General features: G+C 38.0%; 3 protein-coding genes across 4 annotated transcripts in view; 2 read left to right on the top strand and 1 right to left on the bottom strand.

Annotated features, from left to right (window-relative positions):
- Positions 1-123: 123 nt before the first annotated feature.
- Positions 124-5,897, top strand: LOC111439083 (DNA replication licensing factor MCM2-like). 2 transcript variants are annotated; one of them, XM_023076796.1, is made up of 17 exons: positions 124-469; positions 571-749; positions 1,116-1,294; positions 1,394-1,583; positions 1,730-1,949; positions 2,052-2,259; positions 2,502-2,636; positions 2,727-2,918; positions 3,000-3,172; positions 3,266-3,454; positions 3,566-3,682; positions 3,909-3,993; positions 4,075-4,227; positions 4,317-4,442; positions 4,565-4,747; positions 5,295-5,456; positions 5,524-5,897. In XM_023076796.1, exons 1-17 carry the CDS (start codon positions 243-245, stop codon positions 5,638-5,640), a joined length of 2,835 nt encoding a protein of 944 aa, XP_022932564.1. In that variant the 5' UTR covers positions 124-242; the 3' UTR covers positions 5,641-5,897. The 2 variants fall into 2 exon arrangements, with proteins under 2 accessions (XP_022932564.1, XP_022932565.1); XM_023076797.1 differs by lacking the exon at positions 124-469 and having other exon boundaries at positions 662-749; positions 1,138-1,294.
- A 303-nt stretch (positions 5,898-6,200) lies between these two features.
- On the bottom strand, positions 6,201-8,450 carry LOC111439085 (pentatricopeptide repeat-containing protein DOT4, chloroplastic-like). Its single transcript, XM_023076801.1, has one exon. It carries the CDS (start codon positions 8,341-8,343, stop codon positions 6,346-6,348), a length of 1,998 nt encoding a protein of 665 aa, XP_022932569.1. The 5' UTR covers positions 8,344-8,450; the 3' UTR covers positions 6,201-6,345.
- A 276-nt stretch (positions 8,451-8,726) lies between these two features.
- The window catches only part of LOC111439084 (threonine--tRNA ligase, mitochondrial 1-like), a 9,635-nt gene continuing 2,741 nt past the window's right edge, over positions 8,727-15,620 (top strand). Inside the window, exons 1-15 of the mRNA XM_023076800.1 lie at positions 8,727-8,845; positions 8,922-9,295; positions 9,384-9,621; positions 9,713-9,772; positions 10,433-10,522; positions 11,273-11,347; positions 11,436-11,564; positions 12,062-12,151; positions 12,340-12,428; positions 12,501-12,597; positions 12,680-12,766; positions 13,627-13,711; positions 13,973-14,067; positions 14,228-14,260; positions 14,355-14,441. Coding sequence (XP_022932568.1) covers positions 9,018-9,295; positions 9,384-9,621; positions 9,713-9,772; positions 10,433-10,522; positions 11,273-11,347; positions 11,436-11,564; positions 12,062-12,151; positions 12,340-12,428; positions 12,501-12,597; positions 12,680-12,766; positions 13,627-13,711; positions 13,973-14,067; positions 14,228-14,260; positions 14,355-14,441 — 1,533 coding nt within the window. The 5' untranslated portion in view covers positions 8,727-8,845; positions 8,922-9,017. The remainder of the gene's footprint in view (positions 8,846-8,921; positions 9,296-9,383; positions 9,622-9,712; positions 9,773-10,432; positions 10,523-11,272; positions 11,348-11,435; positions 11,565-12,061; positions 12,152-12,339; positions 12,429-12,500; positions 12,598-12,679; positions 12,767-13,626; positions 13,712-13,972; positions 14,068-14,227; positions 14,261-14,354; positions 14,442-15,620) is intronic.

Genomic DNA, 15,620 nt, shown 5'->3' with positions numbered 1-15,620 from the left:
AAAAAAAAAAAAAAAAAAAAAAAAAAAAAAAAAAAAAAAAAAAAAAAAAAAAAAAAAAAAAAAAAAGGTTAGATTGTGAGAAGCAATGAGTTCAATAAAGATGAGAACGTGCCGACGTGGAGTAGGAGTGAGCCACCTCATTTCCCGCCAAACACAACCTCCTCCATGAATCGAGTGCGTTTAGGTCACTGAAGTTCCGAGCTTTCAGCTTCTCCCCTTCTCCGACCCCCTCTCCCTTAGAAATGGCAGGAGAAACTCCCGATGGAAACTCCGGCAATCCGCCGTTGGAGCTCGATTCCCCCACCACCTCCGCTGGTTTCGAAACAGACCAGCTCCCTCATCTCAGCCACATTTCCGACAACTACCCCGACGAGGACGAAGCCGCCGTTGATCCTCACATCGTTCACGACGAGCCTGATCCCGATGAAGAAGAGGAAGGAGAGGATCTCTACCACGATAATTTCCTGGAGTTAGTTCTCCAAATAGCCCCCCCACATTGCCTTTTAATTTCGTCGAAATCTATTGCCACATGGAGTACCGATCTAATGAATTTTGCTCTTAACCTTGTAGCGATTATCGGAGGATGGACGACCATGACCAGTACGAGTCCTTGGGCCTCGACGATTCTTTAGAGGACGATAGGGATTTGGATCAGATTATGGAGGACAGACGAGCTGCTGAGATGGAACTCGAGACTCGTGATGCTCAGTTCACCCGTCGGAAGCTTCCTGAGCTATTACACGACCATGGTAATCTTGCCAGCTCTGTTCTTCCTGAGTCCCGAATTCTAACTTTGTTCCTCGATTTCAGCTTGTTCACTCGCGCATTAAGCAGTGAATGCATTACTGAGATACGCGTGTTTCCATTCTTTTCTCATGCTCTTTCTTTGTTCCTTTAATGTGTTCTTAAATTAGGTATTCCAATTATTAGTTTAGAATTGCCTTCACGAAATGATATGCACCAAATTGATTCTTCAGCTTCAATTTTCCGTCCAAAAGCTTGATATATGTAGGAATTCTCAACTATTCTTGGCAGCAGCCAAGTTATTAGTTTTCCCCCTTTGATTACTTTTTGCGGACTGGCAGATTTTAACTGTTTTTGACGTTTTGATACAGACTCTGAGGATGACAATTACAGGCCTTCGAAAAGATCAAGAGCTGATTTTCGTCCTCCAGCTGCAGCAAGAAGCTACGATGACATTGATGGCATGCAAAGTTCTACAGGTAGATCACAAAGGGAAAACTCACGAGATGATGTGCCCATGACTGATCATTCTGTTGATGACCAATATGAGGTGTATAAGGCTGTCACATCTTTGTTTTCCAAGTAGTAGCATTTTGCACATAATTATTGCTTGCCATTTTCAAAATTAACACGTTACCTCCAATTGTAGGATGAAGATGATGATGAAAATGAGAATGAGATGTATCGTGTTCAAGGGCCACTTAGAGAGCATGTTACTATGGATACAGTTCGGCGCTTTATAGGCAAAAAGTTTAAGAAATTTTTGGAAACATATGTGAATCCTAAGAGTGGAAATGGAGAGCTCGAGTACATGCGACTGATAAATGAGATGGTTTTAGGTGAGCATCTACTTCCGTGATTTACTGCGATGTTGATATTTGGTTTCTTTTGAAAACAAATATTGTTTTCTTAGACAACCTGTTAGAGTCATGTTCGTCCTTCTCTCATTTTTCTTAGACTAGTTGCTTTAATATTTGGTTTGCAGCCAATAGGTGCAGTTTGGAGATTGATTACAAGCAGTTTATCTTTGTTCATCCAAATATTGCAATCTGGTTGGCTGATGCACCCCAATCCGTCTTAGAAGTTATGGAAGATGTTGCAAAGAAGGTTGTGTTTGACATACATCCGAACTACAAAAACATCCACCAAAAGATATATGTTCGCATCAATAATTTACCAGTTTATGATCAGATTCGAAATATTAGGTATCCTGGAAGATTCATGGTGCTGGGTCTTTTCAAATACATGTTTTTCTTTCTTAAGTTCTCATTCATCCTATTTTCAATGTTACCTGTTGCATTTTGTAGGCAAATTCATTTAAATACCATGATTCGCATTGGTGGCGTAGTGACTCGGCGCTCTGGTGTGTTCCCCCAGTTGCAGCAGGTGAAGTATGATTGTAATAAATGTGGAACAATATTGGGACCATTTTTTCAGAATTCTTACTCAGAGGTCAAGGTTGGTTCTTGTCCTGAATGCCAGTCGAAGGGGCCATTTACAGTAAATGTCGAGCAGGTGAATTCTTAATTATATCTCCGTTTTTTTTTTGTTTGTTTTTTGAGAAACCACAGTTGTGGTTACGTGCCTATGAATCTCATTTAAGAACATATTTCATTTATCTTAATCGGCTGCTCCCCCGGTGCAAAATGGATGGATGGTTTCTTGTCATGTATTTTTGTTTAATATTTCTCTTCTGTAAAACAAGATCTCAGCGAATGTTAATCAGATACCATATGTTGTTGGTTGTTATGCTGTAGACTATATATAGGAACTACCAAAAGCTAACCCTCCAAGAAAGTCCAGGAATTGTGCCAGCTGGTCGACTCCCAAGGTATAAGGAAGTGATACTCTTGAATGATCTAATTGATTGTGCCCGTCCTGGGGAGGAAATTGTACGTTCCTTGCCCTTTATTTGCATATGTCAAAAAATTTCTTTTTGAAGTACTTGCAGACTTTTTAATTTATGATCTGATTGATTTCAGGAAGTCACTGGCATTTATACAAATAATTTTGACTTATCGTTGAATACAAAGAATGGTTTTCCTGTGTTCTCCACGGTTGTTGAAGCAAATTATGTTACCAAGAAGCAAGATCTCTTCTCTGCTTACAAGCTTACCCAGGAAGACAAAGAAGAGATTGAGAAGTTGGCTAAAGACCCTAGAATTGGAGAAAGGGTTAGTTATATCAAGAATTTATTGAGTACATTCCTTTAGTGTTAAGATTAAGGGTTTTGATTTGGTATGAACTGATAACAGATAATCAAATCCATTGCCCCATCAATCTATGGTCACGAGGACATAAAAACAGCAATTGCTCTTGCAATGTTTGGAGGTCAAGAAAAAAATGTTGAAGGGAAACACCGGTTACGAGGTGATATCAATGTACTTTTACTAGGTGATCCTGGCACTGCCAAATCTCAATTTCTCAAGTAAGAGCTACATTTATCAGTTCGGGATGAACTTCATGTATGAAATACTGGTCTATAGCTGCTTGAACATTAATTTGTATATATTTTTACCAGGTATGTTGAGAAAACTGGGCATAGAGCAGTGTACACCGCAGGGAAAGGAGCTTCAGCTGTAGGACTAACAGCAGCAGTGCACAAGGATCCTGTCACAAGGGAGTGGACCCTTGAAGGTGGTGCCCTTGTATTAGCCGATAGAGGAATTTGTCTGATTGATGAGTTTGACAAAATGAATGATCAGGACAGGTAGGGAAAACAACCGTCAATTCAGCTTTGCAATTCCATCTATTCTCCTGCCCAGTCTAGAAAGTTGTAAACTTTTGGTGTGTTTGAATTAAAGTTCTCATCCGTGATTAGGGTGAGTATACATGAAGCAATGGAGCAGCAAAGCATTAGCATATCAAAAGCTGGAATTGTCACTTCTCTTCAAGCCAGATGCTCTGTCATTGCAGCTGCCAATCCCGTTGGAGGAAGGTATATTAGTGTTTGACTTATAATCATGGGAGGAAAGAAGTTGAACGACCAATGGATGAATAAATTGATCAGTTATGGGATGATCATGTATTTGATTGCTTCTGTCCAAGTGTACACTCATCCCTCACCAAGCGGGAGGAAATGTGACTACTTATTTCTCACTCATCCTTTACATCTAGTGATTTTGAAATTATTGCATTATTTTGATCAAGTAGCCTTTTTATAGGTACGACTCCTCAAAAACATTTTCACAAAATGTGGAGCTGACAGATCCTATCATTTCTCGATTTGACATCCTCTGCGTTGTTAAGGTAAATATCTAGAAACTTCATTCCTCCCTCTTCATATTGTAGAAGTTGATTGTTATGGAAAAGTAATTTGTTAATTTGCAGGATGTGGTAGACTCTGTAACAGATGAGATGCTTGCTAAGTTTGTTGTTGATAGTCATTTCAAATCACGGCCGAAGGGCGGTAATATTGATGATAAGTCTGTAAATGAATCTCAAGAGGACAGTCAAGACTCTACAAGGCCACTGGATCCGGAGGTCATACACTTATACTTATTCATCCTCTTCGTCGGTTATCTGTGGACTTCTCCTCTAATATGATTACTTCCTAAATATTGTTCTTCCAGGTGCTTCCCCAAGATCTGCTGAAGAAGTACATAACTTATGCTAAGTTGAATGTGTTTCCAAGGTTGCATGATGCTGATATGGATAAGTTAACACATGTCTACGCAGAATTACGAAGGGAATCTTCTGTAAGGCTCTATTTTACACCTCTTTCTTTTTATTATTATTGGTTTTTTATGGTATGTCAATGAAGGGCTCTTAATGTAGATTGAAACTTTTCATATTGACTATCATATTGTAATGTGACTAGCATGGGCAAGGAGTTCCTATTGCAGTTAGGCACATAGAGTCAATGATACGCATGTCTGAAGCACATGCAAGAATGCACCTTAGGCAGCACGTCACACAAGAAGATGTTGATATGGCAATTCGTGTGTTACTTGATTCTTTCATTTCGACCCAAAAATTTGGGGTACAGAAAGCTCTGCAAAAGGTATTAAAGGAGATCACTATTTTCTCTCTCTAGGCATGTCTTCTATAAATGTTAATATGGCTGTTCAATATTTTCTTCAAGAATTAACCAGTTGGGTTCCTCATTCATTTTATACACAAAGATATGCCCGAATCATGATGCTGACATTCTGCTTGGATATTTGAGTTCTTCTCGATAAGATAATCCAATAAATTACTTAATTATTCTTGATTGGATGATCAATGCCCTGGGGTTGCCATGGGGAATACTTAATTTGTACTTGTGTTTTTAATACTGATAAAAAAAAAACTGTAATTCTTAATTTGTATTTATGTTTTTAATTAGTTAATTTTGGTAATTTTAAGATAAGCGATGTGGCTGCCAATATGTTTAAAGTTCGGGTAATACAAAGGAACAAAACTAACCTTTGCTACGCTGAGCTTCTATTCTGTCAAGGGTAAACCCAAAGTTCCCATGCCCCTTCATGCCGACAATAGAACCATCAACAATGTTGTACCTGATTTCGTTTTTGTTTATTAAATTGAGAAAGTTTTGGTGGCTCTTGTAGAGCTTTAGAAAGTATATGACTTTCAAGAAGGATTACAACGAACTGCTCCTATATCTTCTTCGAGAGCTTGTGAAGAATGCACTTCACTTTGAGGAAATTATTCGTGGATCTACATCGGAGCTTATCCACATCAATGTGAAATTGGAAGACCTACAAAGCAAGGTAATGATACCACGTTACTTTATTGGAAGACCTAAATATGGTACTTACACATTTGATATCGGTGCAGGCACAGGAACATGAAATTTATGATTTGAAACCCTTCTTCACCAGCTCCCACTTTTCAAATGCTAATTTTGTGCTGGATGAAGAGCGTGGAGTAATCAAGCATCACCTTGCCAGATGATTTAAGGATAAAGATTAGGAAATAGGAAATAGGAAATAGGTGAGTTGTCTTACTGAATTGATGATATTCGTAAAGGATTTGAACGTTATGGGTAGGAAGTTTTGGTAAAATGGGATTTATGGGTTGGCCTCTTTGAACATTCAGAGGTGTTACTGTTTTCGGATCTGAGTTTGTAACCAAATTGAGATCATAGTTGAAGAACTTCTCTTCTTTAGCATGATCTTATTTAGCCTGATCTTATGCAATCTCTTCAGACAGTCTTGTTTTTGGAATGGTATGTTCTGTTGACCCAGAGAGGTTAGAGTAAAGTTGGAATGATTGTGTTTACGATGGAGGAGCAATTCTGAATGATGATACTCTTCTTTGTTCAAATTTAACTTTTGTTATTTGACTTGAGGGTATAAGTTAGGAATATCATTTGTACTCGTTTTAGATCTAATAGATTCGAATTGAAAGTTAACAGGGTAAGATCTCTGTAGGATGTTATCCTTCAGTATCTCCAAAAGCATTTCTATTTTCTTGGGCGTAATAGTAGACTAGCGCCTCATGGATGTTCAACATTGAATGAAGTCTTGAAGGTTATTCCCAAATAATACACTACACCTCATACATCCTCATTACCACATGTAATTGCACACTAAACAACGAAGTTAAGTGGATTTTATGTGCAAATTAAAACTAAAACAAGGAACATAACAGGTAAGTCTAACAAAAATCTTCACAAGAACAACGGCCATCCTTGAAATGATGGAAAACATAAGGATCTTTTACTATGATTTCTCGTCCAACCTTGTTGGATATGAACTTCGCGGATTCATGACAACTATGGCATACACGAAGGTTCTTTGCAATACGAATTGTCCTTCCGGCTTCTGTACTAATCAGCCCGAAGGAAATTGCCAAGAGCTCGCTGTGTCCTATCAGAGCACACTCTCGCTCCTCATCCACGTCGTGGAATCTGAAATCTGTATTCCTCTTGAAACCATCTTCTTCCATTTTCTTCATCAGGCACTGTAAATTCCAATATATGGCCTGCGATCTTGGGTGGGATACATCCCCTGTGCCAAATGCATGGATTTTGTTGCGGAACTCCATCCAACTGTAAGCCTTCTTTGGTCTTAATCCCATGTCTCTAATAGTTTTTCTCAGCTTTTCGACCATCTCCCATTCTTCGTTGCTGGCATACCAGTTTGAAAGTAGAACGTAATTCTCGGCATTTAGAGGTTCCAAATCACACAGCTGCTCAATGATTCGCTTCCCTAGTTTCTGTTGATGGTGCTTCCTGCATCCATCGAGCAATGCTCTCAAAATCTCTAAATTTTTGTCGAGTTTATGTTTATCGACAAATGTTCTTGCTTCATTGAATCGTCCTGCCCGGCCTAAAAGAGCCACCTTTAAAACAAAGTGTGCCATGGTTGGTTCGGTAATGCAATTGAAGTAAAAATCCCCTTCCTCTACCATGCTTGCAGTACTACAAGCCTGCAAAACTGCAGTATAAGTGATCTCATCTCTATGCACACTAAAGTTCCTGTCCATCTCACGGAACAAACCCACTCCAAGTTTTCCTTGCCCATGTAAGCTGTAGCCCGAGATCACGACAGTCCAAGAAACCATGTCTTTCTCCTTCATCCTCGAGAAAATTTTCAATGCAGATTGGATACATCCAGATTTGACATACATGTCAACTAAAGCATTTTGGACGATGAGATTGTCATCAAAATAATTTTTAAGCACGTATCCGTGAATCTCTCTTCCATGCTTATGAGCAGTGATTCTTCCACAGGCTGGGAGAATGCTGCTGATTGTGAGAGGATCAGGCTTCAATTCTCCATCCATATTCATCTGTCGAAAGAGCTTTAAGGCCTCATTGATTCCACCATTCTTAACATAAAAATGGATGAGGTCTGTCCACGAAATGATATCTCTGAACGGCATTCGATTGAACAACCCCCTAGCATCTTTGATACTGCCACAGTCAAGGTACATTTTCAACAGGCAATTACTGACCAAGATATCAAATTCCAAGCCATGAATTCTGGCGACATGGTGGATATTTCTTCCGTGTTGCAGCAGTTTACGTGCACCACAGGCACCAATAGCCGTGGCCAATGCCACTGCATCAATATCAGCCGCCAACTCCACCATTTGGTAAAACAAGTCTATGGAAAAACTGGGTTTATCTTCCATCAAGTACAGCTTGGCTAACATGGTCCAAGAAACAGCGTTTCTGCAAGCCGACTTGTCATGGAGCCACCTTGCAGTGTCCGCACTGTCAAGAATCCCATACAGCTCAATCAAGGAAGTAAATACATAGAGGTTAGAGAAGAGCCCAAGTTTGAAGGCTTGAGCATGGAGCTGCTTGCCAAGCTGCAGATCACCATAGTGACGGGAGGCGCAGATAACTCGAGGAAGGGTGTGGTTGTCGGGGCGAACCCCTCGAGACAACATCTGTTGATAAGTAGAAATAACATGCCCCACATCTCCGCTGGTGAGATGGGTTTGAATCAGATTGTTCCAAGCAAAAGTATCCCATATAGGAATATCGTCGAACAGTTGGTGGGCTACGCATAAATGAGCATTCTTCTCAGCAGTCGTGGTGCGAACATGAGGGGGATTATTAAAGAGTCGGTGGCGATCGTATGTGTGATTAGGTTTTTGAGTAAGAGGAAGACGATGAATGGGGGTGGAGAGGAGGAGATCCATGGTAGAAGTTCAGGGGATAGCCATGGAGAAGCGAAAAATGAGAATTTTAGCTTTACATAGGCAGTCATGGTAGAAATGCATCGTCGTGTTGCAAAAAATTGAAGAGAGGATAGTGAGCTAACTCAAGTCTTCGGCATTGGAGGGAGGCGTCATTGCTCTGTCGATGCTTCCTAGAAGTGTAAGATTAGGTAGGCGTCTCGTCAGTGCTTGGAGTAATTTAAGCGGCCATACCCACATCACGTGGGTTTACAAAGCCCGCTGGCTTGAATAAATATGAGAATCCGTTTTCTTGCGCTTAAAACATAATTTCCTTGTAAAGAAAGGAACCCTCTCCCGCGTATCTCTCTCGCTATTCCTCTGGCTGTCTCTGTCTCTGTCTTTGTCTCTCACTCTCTCAATTTATTGCGATGAGAATAGGATGCTATATTCCTCAGCGTGAAAGGTGCGTCTCTTCAAAGCATTCTGCAAAAGCTTCCTCAGCTTGTAAACTGAACAGTGAAAGGTACCTCCCTTCTCCTTAAAACCTCTCTCTCCCTCTCTGTTTCTCTTACTCCTGTCTCTTTCGATTCATTTTGCAGGTCTTTGTTGCGCCAACGCAAAAAACTTGCTCACTGTGGATGCTATTTTTGTTTAACACCGAAACCCCTTCGTAAACCTTCCAAGTTCATCTGCCTATGCTGTTGTTATGCCCTCCAATTGGCCGTAAACCAGTTTCATCCTCCGCTCGCCTCCTCTCTGCAACTTCTCTCCGCCTTTTCTCATCAGCTGTACACCCAACAGCAGCGGAGACACAAGCTTCCTCGTCGCCCGCTACTCTAGCTTCAATGGCGGTGCAGCACCCCAAAGATGACGACTACCTCAGTTCCGTCATTCCTAAGCGCGTTCAGCTTTTCCAGTCGATACAGGCAAAGCTACTTGCTGACCGGTGTTCTCTTCCCTCTGATCCAATCGAGTTAGTATGACGTTAGAAACTATGGAAATGGATAGCCTATGCTTGTATTATTTGAATTTCGAATTTTACTTGGTTCTTTGCTTTTTAGGATATCCTTACCGGATGGGACGGTGAAGGAGGGTAAGAAATGGCAAACAGCGCCAATAGATGTTGCTAGAGAAATCTCGAAAAGTTTGGCTGCGAACGCTTTGATTGCGCAAGTTGATGGAGTTCTATGGGACATGAGCAGGCCGCTTGAAGATGATTGTGAGCTTAAGCTGTTCACCTTCGAAAGTGATGAAGGGCGCGACACTTTTTGGCATTCTAGCGCTCATATACTTGGACAGGTTGATAGCCCCATCTATTTTCATACACTCAATCTGAACTCATTAATTTCAATCCTAACACCGTTTCAACTGTGTTGTTTTCCGGGTTTAGTCGCTTGAGATGGAGTATGGTTGCAAGCTTTGCATTGGACCCTGTACCACTAGAGGAGAGGTATGTGTGTGTGTGTATAGTATTAAAAGAAATGGGGGAGAAGATATTCTGTAAGTGAAAATCATCTATTATTAAGCGTGACCAAAATTACCTTAGTAATTGCTATTTTGGTTGTCCAACGGAAAAAGTGCCAAGGTCCTTCACCTTCGATGAAGGATCCAACATCTTTCGGAGGAAAAGATTTAGAATTATTTTGTGATTGTATACTCGATCATCTTTTCTGTGGTGTAGATGATCCCTCCTTTCTAGTTAGGGGTGATCATTGATTTAGTTCCTTAGTTTTTTTTTTGGCTAAATTGTGAATTGAATTGGTGACTTTTATCTTTTGGTGTATGAAATTGAACAAATGTCCAAATAAGCAAAAATAGAAAAAAGTCGAACTGGTCGGTTCGGTTTTTTAAGAAGGAAGAATGCTTTTGAATACAGTCCACAGTGTTGATTTCTCCCACATAAGCCTTTCCAGGTAGTGATCGACTTGCTGAAATAAGTTACATTATCGTAACTTGAAAGGGGATAGCTTTGGCAGTTGGGATAAACATTTTGTTGCATTGTCCAGTTGACTTATATAGGGGTGTTAAGAGTTTCAACACCGTATGTAACTTCCCTCTAATTTTTATGCTTGTAGTTTGGTTTACTCAGATTAATGGGCTTTCATGACAGGGATTCTATTACGATGCTTTTTATGATGATTTATGCTTGAATGATGATCACTTCAAGCAAATTGAGTCTGGTGCACTGAAGGCTGTATCGGTATTGCTCTTTCTCTTTTCTCTGGACGAGTTTACACCATTTATTTCATATAATTAAAATCTAGTTATATATATATATATATATATATATATGTTTCCATGTATTTACACGTGGAAGAAGGATGTTAATAACTATATAAAGAATGTTCACCACTATTTCTTTCTTTCTTTCTTTCTTTCTTTATTAGTTTTTGTTGGGAGGGTGAGGACTGGTGTTGTTTGTAATCTCAATCTTTCACATTTGTGAAGGCCTAACAACTAAGGTTTTGGGACTAATTTTGTATGTGGAAATGCTATGCTAGAGAGTCCTCACCCTTACCCTAGTTAACTTTAGCTTCATTTGTTATAAAGAATGTAAAGATTCAGTGCTAGTAAACTAACCTTCTGGTTGTTCCAATTTTTCGGAACTAGTAGTGAATCAATAATTTGACAATTGATATCGAAATGTATGATAAGCTAGAATCACGTTGCACATATCTGTTGCTTCCTAAACTTTAGCATTGCTTGCTTATTATCTTTTTATTCACTGACTGTATTAGTGACTTCTATTTTGGCTCGAAATAAAGTACTGGAATATTTTTCCCAATAAAGCATTCAATAATCTGGTTTCATGCATCTTTCATTTTTCTCAATGAATGGTTATTCATAAAAGAAAAAAAAGATCTATGTTTCATGCATGGAACATCATCATTACAGATGATACTTCTTGTTATCAAAGGAATAATTTGATCTATTTCTTTTAAATTTTCAGGAGAGACAACCTTTTGAGCGCATTGAAGTTTCAAGGCAACAAGCTCTTGAAATGTTTTCTGACAATAAATTCAAGGCAATCGAATATCTTTAAAAAATTGCTGTTCATCTGATAATTGAGGACTGACATTCTTCTGTTCCTATTTATGAATGACTTTACTCAGGTTGAAATCATCAGTGATTTGCCAGAAGACAAAACTATCACTGTTTATAGATGCGGTCCCTTGGTTGATTTATGTCGTGGTCCACATATACCAAATACATCATTTGTGAAGGCATTTGCTTGTCTGAAGGTACTGTTTAAACCTCTTCCGAGATATTTAGTCAGGAAAAAAATTCAGATATGTTCAGGAAAACAAATGTTTTCAGACCCATGAATTATACTACATGTTCTGAATGGCTTGGTGTATGCACAAAGATTTAAATATGGAATTTCTGGAGATCTTGGGTCAGTGGCTTAAGCGAAAAGCTGACACTTTGAGAGAGCTCTCTCAAAGTTGATTTTGATTTAAAGGATCAATCCAAATTTTAAAGAGATAAATAGAGATTTTTGTAGCTTTTGGGAGGTTGTATATAGTCATCTTAGGAAAAACTACACGAAGAACTTTTTTGTTTTTTACTTGTGCTACATAGTTAGATTGTGGGTTCTTATTGGATCCCTTTTTTGGGTTCTCGGGAGGAAATGACCCATCTTCTTACCCTTGATTATTTTATTATTATTATTATTTATTTTATTTTATTTTTTGTGGTTAATAATGAAATGTGGCAAGTGTGTATGATGAAATTTCAGGCATCATCAGCCTATTGGAGGGGAAGTAAAGATCGTGAAAGCTTGCAAAGAGTTTATGGGATATCTTATCCTGATCAAAAACGTTTAAAGGTGTTTTTTATAAATTCTTTATAGTTCTCATAAACAACTTTTGCTGATTCAGCGAGGATGTTGAAAATTTGGTTGTGATTGAAAATTACTATGATAATTTGATCACAATTGGAAAGGTTAAGTTTCACATTCTTATTGTTCCTTGCTTTAGTTGGCATTATCTTATTTTGAAGTTTGTGTTTGTGCAGGAATACATCAATCTGCTTGAAGAGGCAAAGAAGTATGATCATAGATTATTGGGTACAAAGCAGGAGCTTTTCTTTTGTCATCCACTTAGGTAAGTACTTTATTAACTAAAAGTGAGCCACATATGACTGTTCTTAATATCCTCTTGTCGTATCTAATGTAGCCCTGGAAGTTGGTTCTTCCTTCCTCATGGGACTCGGATCTACAACAAACTGATGGAGTTTATGCGAGCTCAATATAAGGATCGAGGTTATGAAGAGGTTGATATCCAATGTTTTTGGTTCTAATGAAATTGTAGTATGTTTATATATATAGTACCTGACAATTTTAGTTCTTCTACAGGTTGTGTCACCAAACATGTACAATATGCAACTATGGGAAACTTCTGGTCACGCTGAAAATTATAAGGAGAATATGTTCTTGTTTGAGGTTTGGCGTTGGAATAATATCTAGTTTTTGGATTTCTGCTTTTTTTTTCTTTTTTTTTTCTTTTTCTTTTAAAAGAAATACAAGAATATTAAATCAAAAGAGAATTTCAGAAAAGGAAGGTAGAGGAAACTTTCAAACTTGCCAGAGTCGTACAAGGCTCTCCAATTGACTTGAATATCAAGAAATATAATTACAAAAACATCTGGAGAGTGTATTCAAGAAACATGATCTTAATTTTGCATTGTTTTCCAGCAAAATTTTCCTAAGAGATTCACCCTTCCTCTTAAAGATCTTCCTCATGTAAAATTTGCTAGCCAAAAAACTTGAGTGATGAAGTCTTTTAAATGTACAACATCATCAATAATTTCCTGCTTGAAGGCAAACGAAGCTCAAAAGGAAAGCAATTAACAAGAGACAAGAAGGTGAGGGTTTTACTTTTGCCACATAAATGTAAACAAGGAAAAGAAATGTAAGAAGATGGAGTTATCAATAATCTGAAGTTCTCCCGTTCACCAGGCCAAACATCCTCAATCGGGGTTAGCCTCGCCTCCTCCAGTTCAAAATCATTAAAAAACAATTTCTTTCCACAGATCTACTAATTCTGTGTAAAATTTATAGATGAAAAAAGTTTTTTTCTTTTGGGAGTAGTTTTTTGTTCATGAAACAATTATATTATTAGTTACATGGACGCTTGTGTTTTTCTAAAATCAACTTAAAGTTTATGGCTCTGTAAATTGTTTATTGAGCGCATGGGATTTATTTGCATTACATGTCTTCACCTGCATTGGTGGATGGAATTTGTTTATCCGTTTATGGTCATGAAATACTTGGTTTGAGCTTATTTATATATTTTTATACAGATTGAAAAGCAGGAATTTGGATTAAAACCAATGAATTGTCCTGGCCACTGTTTGATGTTTCAGCATAGAGTCCGTTCCTATAGGGGTAAGTTCATGTGCATCCATGCGAATATGTAAAGTTGCAACCGGTGTTTATTTGTTTGTATTCTTTTTTTTTTAATTCTTCTGGTCAGTGTGTTGTCCACAATTCCATTGACACTCACTTCAAATCTTAGCAGTCTTGCTATGTTTAGTGAATTTAATCGTTCATCTTCTTCTTTTTCTTTTTTTTCTTTTTTGTGTGTGTGTTTATTCTTGAATACTCTATTGGTCAATTGTTTCTTTAATGTTTGCTATTGATCTGCAGAACTTCCTCTCCGGTTAGCTGATTTTGGGGTGTTGCATCGTAATGAGGCTAGTGGGGCACTGACTGGGTTAACTCGTGTGAGAAGATTTCAGCAGGTATATTGGAAATTGTGCTAGGTTAGAATATATTGTCAGCATCTTGTTACATTGGTCTATTATGGTTAACCTTTAACTTGGTTCTTTAGGTATGAGATTTTCTTGTTGGCGTTCTATTGTATTCCATCTACTTAATAAGTTCAGTCCAATTTGTTTGCAGGATGATGCTCATATCTTTTGCAGGGAGTCCCAGGTTAATATTATTTAATTGACATGCCGACAACTATTGCTTGTGAGTTTATTAAGATTAATTTCTCCTGTTTTTTTGTTCTGTGTTCATTATATAGATAAAAGATGAAGTAAGGGGAGTCCTAGAGTTCATCCAATATGCTTATAACATTTTTGGGTTCACATTTGAGCTGAAGCTATCAACGGTATGTTAATGTTTGATAGTTTTGTTTAAGGACAATCAACGGAATTATTTTTCTTGTTATCCAAGAAAATTGATGAGAAAGCACATGCATCTGATGCATTTTTTTGTTCTTACCTTTGTTCTTAAAGAAAATCACTATAAGAATATTCCTTTGTTCTTACTTCCACATAATTTGAATTCTAATGAAGTTATCTGATGCATTTTTTTAATTAGTTAAGACGCATGCTATTTTCCCTTCATCATTTTTTGATAAATTGCACTCCTGTAAAAAATTATTGTAGTTCAGAGTATCGATTGTCAATCTGATATCTTTTTTGAATTTATACTACCTTCATACCCATGTTAGTTTTTTAGTTATTGAAAAATTGAAAAATATGAAAATTGGTATGATAGACCAAATCCCTGACAAAGCAAAGTGTAGCTGTAGTAGAACTTGTAATCTCTTCTTGATGGATCACAATAGTGCGAGTGATTCCCACAAAAGAGTTGTGTTCAACAATCTTGTACATTCTCCCCCAAGTTATTCTTTCTGCTTCAATTATTTGTTCTGGATGTGGACTATGTGTATAATTGTATGGTGTTGCTGCGTTCCCCCATTTTCTTCTTGCACCTTGGTATAGTTGTGACCCTTGTTTACTTCTATTCTATTATTTTAAATTTTAGAAAGAGAAAAGGCAAGTTTTAGCGAAATAATTCCTGTGCTTCCCATTGTGCTCTCCTTGATGACAAGGGATGTAAGACTTCCATGATGACCCTGCTGGTGGACAGTTCCTATTTGATTAGCACCTGTTGGCCCTTGGGTACCTCCAATGTGTCTTTTGATCCTAGTACACACAAGGGCTTAGTATACTTTCCATAAAGTGCTTTCTAACCTGGTTTCTTCATTAACAATACTCCACTGCTTGCACTTTTCACGTTATCTTCCATTCTTTCCTTTCCTTTGTTAAATACATCTAACCTTTGGTCTATCGCACTCCTAGTCCTTGCATGTTTCTTAACAACTGCGCAAGAATCTTCATTACTTTTCTCCCTATCCTACTCTCAATTTGTATGCTATTTTTTTCGCTTTGCTGGTAGAAGCTCTTGCTTGAGTAACTGATTCATGTTTAACATCTCTCTATTCTTCTTTTCTTCTTCTTCTTCTTCTTCTTTTTTTTTTTTTTTTTTTTTTTTTTCTAAA

The sequence above is a fragment of the Cucurbita moschata genome, unplaced genomic scaffold (assembly GCF_002738365.1).
Source record: "Cucurbita moschata cultivar Rifu unplaced genomic scaffold, Cmos_1.0 Cmo_Scf00086, whole genome shotgun sequence".
Lineage (NCBI taxonomy): Eukaryota > Viridiplantae > Streptophyta > Magnoliopsida > Cucurbitales > Cucurbitaceae > Cucurbita > Cucurbita moschata.
Note: the sequence above shows the minus strand (reverse complement) of the source record. Positions and strands in the feature narration are given on the sequence as shown.